General features: G+C 36.8%; 1 protein-coding gene across 1 annotated transcript; it reads left to right on the top strand.

The window, feature by feature from the left end:
• The first annotated feature begins 3,284 nt into the window (after positions 1–3,284).
• Positions 3,285–5,289, top strand: LOC104603978 (uncharacterized). The gene is made up of 2 exons (XM_010268172.3): positions 3,285–3,808; positions 4,790–5,289. The coding sequence occupies exons 1-2, from the start codon at positions 3,323–3,325 to the stop codon at positions 5,030–5,032; spliced, it is 729 nt and encodes a 242-aa protein (XP_010266474.1). The 5' UTR covers positions 3,285–3,322; the 3' UTR covers positions 5,033–5,289.
• Positions 5,290–11,391: the final 6,102 nt, after the last annotated feature.

Genomic DNA, 11,391 nt, shown 5'->3' with positions numbered 1-11,391 from the left:
TAAAATATTAATAGTTAATATTAATATTAATAAAAATTAATAATTACTATTAACATAATATTAATTAATTACAAAACATAATATTAATAATTACTAACAAACAGAAAATTGTCAACATAAATAGTTACCCTTAATATTAAAAAATAATATTAATTACCAGAAATCAATATAAGTATCAAAAAGTTATCAACACATTACCATAAATTAGTAGATATTATCATTATTTCCATAAATTATTTACTAATAATAAATATAATTAGGATAATAATGATTAATATTAATAATTACTAATACCGATGATCAATATTATGCTCTTGCAAGCCCTAAAGAATGTTAAAAATTTCCATTGCCAATTTGCCATTAACAAATGGTGTGCCCAATTTCTATTGGTGGGTTTATGTAAATGGTGGACATAAGAGAATTCAGATCTGCTACTAATAAATGCTCACAACACTGTCACAACTAGTTAGTACAGTTGCACATATGGAAACATCTCTCCATGAATGATAAGTCTATATTTGATTTGAAGGAAAAAGTAGGAAAAGATAGGAAACAATCAAGGGAGATGTTCACAATGTACAACTACACTCACTTGTTGGGACAGTATTAAGAGCATTTTATTGGTAGCAAATCCCTATCTGACAAACTAATGGCATCAAAAGCCATGATTTCTCAGTTTTAGCCGTGGAGTAGCTGCTGATTTCTTCTCATGCACTAACAAACTAATAGCATGGTCTAGTGTTGTATCAACAAGTGTAATTCATGCATGCTAAGTCAACTTACATGGTGTTTGGAAGCGTGACTGCTTTTTGGGACAGATATTCAAAAAAAAAAAAAAACCGCCCATGCTTCCAAGACCCATTTTTCACAAAAAAAATACTTTTGCCACGTAGGCTGTGAGCAATACTATGTTGTTTGGTAAGGTAATTCTCATCACTGTTTTTCATGTATGTGCTGATAGGTAAGCACCATATAGGATATACATCAGTCAACCGTTAGGGAAAACAGGTCATTGATGCACGAGATGCCAAAGTTGGCATTTCATGAATTGGTGGGGTCCCAATTTTCGAGACATGCCCAATTTTTTAATAGATTGAACCAAACAATGAGATACATGGGCGTTTGTTGAAACGCCTATGTGGATCCGACGTGACACCGTTTTTTTGCACTCAATATATTTGCTTTTGTACTCCTTTCAAACTGACCCTAAATGTTTTCTTACAACTGAGTGTCATTTGCACCAAACAGTGAAAAGGCACCCGTAGATCCAAAAAATTAAAATGTCGTTTTTTTTTACATTTTTCCTATAAACAGCTCTCACATAACCTGGGAGAAACATTTATCCTTTAAATGATTCAAACAAATTAACACTTAATGGTTTTTTTTTATTAAATGCCTACTTGGCGTTGCACCGGAACTGTTGCTCCTTAAAACGCCATCAATACCAAACACCATCTAGGTCTAGATCTCCTACACTTTTCTCTCACTTTTTCAAGTATTTCATCAACGCCCCTTGTTTTCTCTCGGTCCAGATCAGATAGCACAATGCAATAAGCATATTTAATGAGTACTTGAAAAATTTTTTGATACCTGTCTCTAAAATACCTCCAACCTATCATTGAAAAATATTAAAAACCACTTTTGATAATTGTTAGAATATTTATCAAGTATTTATTAAATGTGCTTACTATATTATGCCTACAAAATCTGATTAGAATCCGGTAGGCACACATGATGACCACACTAAATAAGCACATTATCATAATATTCACATCCATCCATTAAAAACCTCCCAACCCACACTCTTTATTATGCCTCACACATGAAGTCAAAAGCACACCCACCATCCTAATTCCTATCCCCCCACTGTACTCAGGTCTCGTACCCACGAACTCTTCCCAAATCCTTAGGCAGGCATTATATCTTCATTGTCATTCATGTGTAAATATTTCCAATATACAGCAGTAGTGTTTCCTCCATCACGGATTTCCCATCCACAAACTCTTTACAAATCCTTACTTACATGACATTATAGGCAGGCATAAGGAATATCTCCTTTGTCATTCATGGGAAATATTCCCAATATACAGCAGTAGTGTGTTGTGGGTGTGGAAAATGTTTGCGGGTAGGAGATTCAGAGTGGCCAACCTCACGCATACATACATATAGCTGAGTTGAGTCACTTGGGATCTGCTACCCACAAGTTGTTCCCACATCCTAAACCATGGAGCACCGTGTATTGAGAATATCTCCCCATAAATGACAAGGGAGATATTCCCAATGCGCAATTGTAACGTCTCGTGGGTAGAGATGTGCGAAGAGTCTAGATCACCTGCCAACAAAATATGTTCCAACTTCCAATACACTACCAACATCATTTGACACCGTACATCTCATACATGATAGGTCTCACATTTATGGTGGGTTCCAATACTTTGATAGTAAAATGTGCGGTGTAAAATCAAGTTGATTGAGTGTTGAAACGTGTTTTATTGGTAGGAGATCCCAACTTATGTGGGAACAGCATGTGGGTAGCAGGTCCGGGCCCAAATTGAATACTGTGATATGTATCTCTGGAGGAGCATGAGTTACATTCTGGTAGGTTGAAACTAAAGTCTCGTGGCTGCTCACCAATATCAATGACCATGGAGTTGAGGCACAATGAAGCTGTACATTCTATATTCAGTTATACATGACAATGTTCAAAGTATCGATACATATCGTATTGGGAGCTTTCCAATATGACCTTACAGGGGTTGTATCGGGTCAGACCATGCTTTAGAAGGTAGTCGGAACTTAAACTGACCCCTTGGAACTGGTTTTGAAAAAAGAAAATAAAACATAAAAAAAAAGCACATGACGTATCGGCCTTTATCTGATACACGGAGATTGGGGCGTGATAAATTTACTAAGAGACCCTCTACTATTAGCACATTTATCAACATACCTCCGGTCCATAGATTATCTCAGTCAGCTTGCGGAGATGAAGCTTGAGACGTGCTCCACTATATATAGCAAATTGATAACTTACGACATAACGTTGATAACTTACGACAAATGGGGTGCTGGGGGAAGCAATTCAATTAAGACTTCGAATTTAAAGGAAGAATTTTTCTTGGATTGGCGATTAAGATAGAGTAGAGGAATAATATTGCTTTTCGAAGAACAGAATTTCTGACATTTTGGCTCATCTCAAGAGCACAAATTATAGGCAAGGAAAGAATATAATTACATTGTCAAACAAATGCTTTATTAGTTAGAACTTAGAACCCCCTCCCCCCCTCCCCAACATAGCGCTCAACAGAATCTTCCCTAAGTTGCCATGGCTTCAAAGCCTTCAATCCAGAGCCAGGAGCCAACAGATGAAGGTAGACAAGATGCACAATGTACCGAACATGAAATCGGTAACATTGTAACCGAGGTGGCTACGGAGATGCTGAAGGATTTAACGGAACATAAGCACGAGAGACAAACATCTAACAATTCGGAATCTTCCAAGGAGGGAAAGGCGATCATCGAATCCAAGAACAAGGTGAAAGAATTAGGTAAGAAGGATGTGCAGAAGGAGCCTGACATCAAGAGTCATGGAGTTAAGCCAACCAAGACCAAGCATAAAAAAGGGGACGAGAAGAAGAAAAAGAAGAAAAAGGAGAAGGGTGATAATACTGATTATAGCGGTAGAGCAGCAGTTGAAAAGAAGAAAAAGAAGAAAAAGAAGAAAAAGGACGACGATGATAATACTGGTTATAGTAGTAGCAGTAGCAGCAGCAGCAGTGAGAGCGACGATGACACAAAATGCAAGAATAAGGTATGTGTCTTTGATGAATTACATATAGTGAAAACTGAAAAGGAACTCAGGTTCAGTCTTCATAAGACCATGTTCATGCCATCCTCACAGCTATTTGCATTCTTGCAACCGTGTATTGAGAATATCACTGTACTTGTATGTTTTTTATTCACCAGGAGATATTTCTAATGCATAACTGCAAGTGATTGTGTGGACGACATTAGCATTGTCTTATGAGGACTGAATCCCATGTCAGTAGTGGCCATTAATCATAAGTGGTAGTGGATTAAAAGAAAAGCATAATCAAGGTTGAAATGGAAAAGATCAATCAGATGTGACCATTAATTTGTTGCATTAGGAAACCAGAGCATAGGTGGGAAGTGGCATGAATTCGGATTTGGTCCTCACAACACCATCCATACAGGCCCTTGCCGCTGTGCATTGGGAATATCTCCTCATAAATAAAAATATACAAATATGAAGATGTTTCTAATGCCCAACTGCAAAAGGCTGTGAACACAGTGTGTGGAGGACCAAATCCAGTCTCAAGTGGCACACAGGAGCTGATATAGGCTGAATGAAATTTTCTTTGGCTGCGCTTGGAAACGATGCAAATGGAGTATAAATCCCGGTTCTGGGTAAATTTGCATTCTGGTTTACTTTTGCCTGTGTTTGATAATATTACATTTATGCATTGACAAATGACAGACCAATGCATATTTATATTGATAATAAGATGTAAAAATACATCAATAAAAAAGAAGTAAATTTGCATTCAAGTGGGCTTTTGATAAAAAAAAAAAAAAAGCTTATGCTGTATTGGAGTATATATTTGCACCCATTACAGATAAAAGTCTGTTTAGTAAGAATGTAAATTTGTCATTGTAAAACTAACCTAATTTCGCAATTTATATGAACCGTTTTACACTCTACATATTTACATTCACACTTATTTGCATTGTTTCCAATTGCGGCCTTTTATGTTTGGTGTTATTTGTGCAGGGGAAGAGTTGGCTATGGATGGGTGTAATTGGAAGCATACTGTTATTAACTGGGGGGTTAGTGGTGCAACAAGTTGACAAAATGAGGTTTGCGAAACTGCTAGGTGGATCACAAGCACAACTCAACCAAGAGAAAGCAGGTCAGGTCCCTCTCATATTAGAAGAGCAAAGGAGGAAGCAGAGCAAGGCAAAGCATACTGATGTCCCCTCTTCATACAGAGATGTCCAAATTGGCCCGTCTTGAAGTTCAATACAGAACTACATCCCTACAAATTCAACATATTTCCTTTACATGATATAGAATTCTTCTGTTCTGTTGGACTAATGGACTCTTTTAAGCAAGAACCACCTTCAGAAATCCACCTCTGTAATTGAAATTGAACTGTTCTGGCATCTTGTATAGATCTGGGATTTTATGATAGACCATTCTGGACAGATCAAGGCCTTCAACCAGAAATTTGGTTATATAATTTATAAAATATCCCCCAACCAGCTCTAGATGGGACTGTTATTGTTGTCAAGACGCCGCATAGGCAACAAGGCATTCAAATTGGGATCTGTTTCTGTCAATAGGCACATCCAGACATCCTACCGTGCATTAGAAACATCTTCCATAAATAATAATACAAAATTACAGAATAATATTCTCAATACATGGTGGAATGTGCCTGTAAGGTCAGTGTGAGGAGCACTGTATCTGGAGTACTGTATCTGGAGTCAAGGTACCCATGTTTGGGTGGTTTGCCCAAAAACCATGCATAATTAAGAAGAAAAAGTGCCCATCCAGGTGACCAGGTGCCCTCCCAGGCGATACAAAATACAACGCAGACCTCTTTACTATTGTTGCTATGGACATAATTAGCATGTAAGTTTATACCATAGTTTTCAAAATCGAACCACTCCGGAAGGTTGGACCGAAAAATCGGGAAACGGTCATTTGATCGGTTCCGTTTTATCCTAGAACCGTTTTTTGGCCAAAAATCGCTGATTTGGTCAGCAAACAGTTGATTCGGGTGATCAAATCATTTAAAGTATTCAACGGTTTTGGCCATTTTTTATTTTTTTTGTCAGAACAGGTCATCCGTTTGGTTCGAATGATTGGACTGTTCAACCTAGGAACTGAGCCCCTGACTTGTTCGATTCGATTTTAAAAACCTTGCTTCATATTATTTATACTTTGTTTAAGTATTTTACCATTGAAAATAAAAAATTTTAAGAAGGAAAAGAGAATTTTCTTATACAAAGCTGGAGAGTTGAAGGCCAATCTAAGAGGGGGAAGCTGGTATGGAATAATGCCCTGCAGCAGTTTTTTGGGGTGTATGGCAGGAGAGAAATGCAAAGATATTCAAAAAAGAGAAAAAAGTAGTCCGATATACACAGTATACAAGAAATTCTTGAAGAGAATATTTTCTTGGCTTACTAAGAACTAGTTATTTAGGGAGAAAATTATAGTTCCTTTTTTGTATATGATAATCTTTTTGTTGTACATGTATTTTTTTTATGAAATTATACTTTACCTTTTCTCAAAAAAACAAAGAGTTTTTAAATATTTTCCTATAGTTTCTTTTTAATATATTTCTTTTAGTATAAAATTATAACTTTCTCAAGTTGTTTCACTTGTTCGTAATTTTTGTCACATATGCCCCATACATGAACTAGGCAATTAGGCACTCTATTGTCACTTATGCTCCATTCGTTTTCACTTATTTAGGTGTAAGTACGTTTATCTAGACAAGTGTTTCTCAAGTAAAACTTGACTGGATAAGTGAAATTCCAATGTTCTTATGTGATATAGATTATTCGGGTAAAAGAAGAGGCTAAGGGAGAGAGTGTTATCGACATCCGGGTAAGTCGCTTACCCACCTTCCAGGAGGGTAACCGATACTCTCCCATATCTTCGCTTATCGTGAAACCCATTATAACGAAAAATGAATATAAGAATTATGGTTAATTTACCGATTAACCAAATTACCCCTCCCCCATTAAATACTGGCAAAGGAGCAAGGCCTTAGAATCAGGTAGACACCTTAACAACTATAGCATTTACCATAAAAAGGTGCTTACCATGGGGTAATGATGATGAAATTATTGCTATGGTGGTTGCTGTTGTTGCCTTGGTGGTGATGTTTTATCATTAAAGAGGATCATAACAATGCATGGCCAAAATTTATGAGATTCAAATCTTCAATGTCTAATTACCTCCTTTCCTCGACCGAGGAATCAAACTGGCAAAAGTATCATACTGTTTTAATTGAGGATGTTCACCAATATGCAAAATTTTGTATTTTTGTTTTTAAAACAAAATAAACTGTCATGTTAGTGAAAACAATTTAATTTATTATCCTTCGTTTTCCATGCATAAATGGTAATTTTACAACCTGCTAAGGGAAAACTGTCAAAAGAATAGCCATTCAGTAATTTTTTCGCAACTCATTGATAATTGATGCATGTCTTGAATTACTTGATGACCATGCAAGGTGTGCATGGTTTGATACTTTGATAATTCAGTAGGTCTCAAAACGGATCTTTTGAATCATGGTTAAGTATCTGCCAAAAGATTTAAAACGGGAAAAAAGACTTTTATGCCAATCTGCTTTGATTCTTTGTAAGCTGATGTTAGGATTTGAGTCTTGGGCAAGATTAGCCATACGTGCAGCTTAACCAACAGAATCTTGGGCCACTTGGCTCACTTGCAATCCAGTTGTAATTGGTTAGCTGGGTTGTCACACCGCAACCGTTTGTATTTGTAATTATAAATACCTGTTAAAGCTAAATACAGGAAAGTGGGCCCGTTTGGTGTGTTTTTTTGGGAAAATCTTCTAGTAGTTTTGATACTTAAAAGACGTATTGAGCTTTTGCATGAAAATCTGAATAGCCTGAAACACATTTGGCAAATGCACATCTTTCATTGCGTCTTTCCGCACGAGAATAAAATGCAAAAGACACGATAAGTTTCATTTGGAGCTTCCCAAAATCAGCCTAAAATGGGCTATTCATATCTTTTCGGTGTTCCGTCTTTTGGCAGCTAAATCTTCTATGCACCAAACGAAAATAGAATGAAAATTGGTCTTCCCAACTTGTAAACAGCCGAAAGACTATGCGGAAAGACGTGACAAATGCAACCAGAGTTTTCTGTTCTCAAATGTTTCAGGTAAGATGGTTTTTTGAAGTCAAATTTGTAAAGATCATTGCCAACTAGTGAAATAAACATCAGGTATACACACTGGAATGGATAAAGGTTAACATCGACGATGGTTTTGTTGGCTCAAATACTGCTAAAGGGATGAGAGATCCATCATATGGATGGCCGAACCCTACAGGTAGGTTGGGCGAATTTTCAAAAATTTCTCTCTCCCATGTGGGAATCACATTCCATGTTTTAGAAAATCTGCATTTTCAAGGATCAATCTTGAACCTAAACCGAACCATATCTGAAACCAAAAGGTAGGAGAGGGATATACTTGATATGAAATAGCAGTAACTCCCAACGAAGGTGTTCACACCCAAGGAAAACTCCAAAGACTGCTCCCACTGAAGATGACACAGCGTAGGGTGGAGCAGAATCAACAGGTGGTTCTTCACAAGAACTGAATCCTTCAGCAAGAATTCGATGGAGGGTATGTAAGCACGACTTCATATCAGTTTTTCACCAAAAACTAATATCAAGAACCCTTCTTGATCACTCCTACAGTGGAGAACGAACTGGCAATGGCGGCAGCAGGAGGAGGGCACAAGAGCAGAAGATGGTGCAGTCTTACTGTTGTTGTCTTCTCTCTTTCTGAGATCTGAGATCTGATTGAGTTGTTGTGTGTTCGCCCTCCTCCTCCTTTTATAGCCTTAAAGAGATCAGCTCCTAATCCCATTAGGAGTTTCCTAATTCAAATCCTTATTTGAATCTGTACTCTTTTTAAGAGATAATGATAAGCCCTTATCTTATATGCAGATTAGATCAGTCCTCCTAATCTTATTAGGAGTTTCTAAATCCAAATCTGTATTTGGATCTGGACTCTCTGAGTGGATAAGGATAATCCCTTATCCTATCTGCTGATTCAAATCCCAGATTCGCCCCTCTTTAATTAATCTAATTAAACCGGTTCGAATTGGGCTTTAGGCCCATTAAATCCATGTGCTCACTAACCTTCAAAACTGCTGCCAAATTGGGTTTTCTTGTATGGTGTGGGACCCAAACATTGATCTACACATCAACCACATGGGTTCGGCCTAATCTCTATTACAAGGCCTGGCCGAATTCATTGTAATGGACAGTGAACCCCTGAGTCCATCACCATGGGCTCTTAATGGGCCCAATACTTACACTAGGTGGTCCTTGGGCCAAGCCACCCTATAAAAACCCAGGGACTGTGGGCAGATGCAAGATTAGCCCATCAGGTATTACCCTCAATGGTCTTACACTTAACCTCTCAGCCCATAATGATCAAACACTGCCTGACAAGAGAGGACATTTCCCTCGGCTGCAAGGAACAATGTTGCACTCTCTACTCATATGGATCCCGGGAATTAAAACTTTTTGCAAATATTTTGAAACCGTAATATATATGTATCTCTTTATATAAATATATTTTGCAAAAACAAATTTCAACGATTGAAATCGGCTGCCGACAGCTTTGGTTTCCATCAGAGAGAGTGCATCCCCGATCATTATCATTGTCCGACAAAGGGGCTGATCCTGTTACTATGATCACCCACTCAGATTAGTTCTCAGACTGTCCCAACGTACCTAGTTTTTCACCCCCTCTAAGGATCTCACTGATTGACATATCAAAGACAGCTCAATCCAACACCTAGTGCAGTATCATAATCAAGTCTAGGGGTCAGGTGTAACATTCCAATTTTGCCCATCAATCTCCAAGGTCCAAGACAATACTAGAATTCTGATCCGGTTCAGGGTCTCAAGAAAAACTCACACTGCATGCACCTCACGTCTCACCCTGGAGCTGAGACAAGCAACCCCAACCAACTTAGCGGCACATCAGTGTTAATCTTGGCAGGATAAATCTCCTCAGATCTATCCAACAACTGTGAAGATTCTAAACTAACACGAGTCTCACATATGTCCAGTTTAAGGGTATTACACAGAAACACACCATAATAATATGAATCAAATATGTACTTTATTCATTTACATTAAATGTCATAATGTACATCATTCTGATTGGAGCTAAGGGCATACACTGTTTAACAACTGCTGCATTCACAGATGTGGTGAGAGATAGTCAAGATTCCTGTTTAGCTGTTAGGTCTAGCTCATGTCCAACTAATTTGCTCCGACAATCTTAAGTGATGACAGCAAAAGGTATTGTCTTGGTTAAGAAGTTGAGTATTAACAAGGAAATCGTGGGGAGTGACTGATAGTAGGTATGCCTGTGAATGATATCAGAACTCCGCAAACCGATCTAATATCACATTTGATTATCTTGGATTCGAATGATGAATTTATATAATGAGTTCACATTCAGATTTTGTAATTTGTATCTGATTAATAATTGGATTGGATTGGATTTGACTCCATTTGATCCAATTAAAATCAAAATCTGATTATATTATAACATTTATTAATTTTAATATATATAATTTATATAATTATATTTAAAATATAAAAATATATTTGTATATATTATATTTTATATGAATTTATATATATAATAAATTTAATGTTATATTTACATTAACTTATTATATACAAAAGTTGAAAAGTAATTATTTTTTTCTTTTTTTGTATTTTAAAAATTAAAGTGCAATAAGATTAAATCCAAATCCAATCCAATTCAAATGCAATTTTTCAATAATCAGATCAAGTTCAGATTTTACTGGATCCAATCCAAATCAGATCCATTTACAGCCCTATTGGTAATCAATTTTTCAAACTCATCAAAAGTCTACATAATTTAGGCTGCATTTAGCATTCCTTATTTTAAAGACTCCTTTCTATAGAAAAAAACTCGGTGTTCATAAGGGAATTTTAACCTCAAAAAGGAGATAAATCCTTAAAATTAGGAATGCCAAATGCAATTCAGGACAGTTTACGATTGGCAAAAGAAATTAATATAAATTTTAAGTTTGTTAAGAGGCTTGAAATATGGCAACTTATTTTACGGCTCTTAGGGGCTTCTTGGATCAAGGAAAACTGTTTTGTCAGGTTCCTAGATGGTTAGCGGAAGTTTTAATGATATTGTCACATAGGATAGGCTTGGGAAGCAACAGTCAACAGGGATCGTTAATTTATGTTTTTTTCCTTTGTTTGCATGCTTTTATAGAATGACGGTTCAACCCAGGGTCAGAATTTATAGGCTCAAAGTACTGTCGGGGTAAGTGCCAGCTCGGGATTAATGCCGATTCAGAAATCTGCATTGGACAAATCCGTACTTCTCCGAAATTTTAATTACTAAAATATAACAGACTTATCTACCAACCTCGATCTTATTTTACAAAATTACCCTCATGTGAAAAATTCCTTATCCAATACAATGGGGTATTTGATTTACTAAATAGGACTGGAGTTCAGGTCACTGGACAACAGTTCTTTGATTCCTATATGGCTGTTAAGTTCAGGTCATGTCCAATTTCTTCAGCAGTACCACAATA

This window comes from Nelumbo nucifera, chromosome 3, assembly GCF_055504915.1.
Source record: "Nelumbo nucifera cultivar China Antique chromosome 3, China Antique-T2T, whole genome shotgun sequence".
Taxonomy (NCBI): domain Eukaryota; kingdom Viridiplantae; phylum Streptophyta; class Magnoliopsida; order Proteales; family Nelumbonaceae; genus Nelumbo; species Nelumbo nucifera.
Note: the sequence above shows the minus strand (reverse complement) of the source record. Positions and strands in the feature narration are given on the sequence as shown.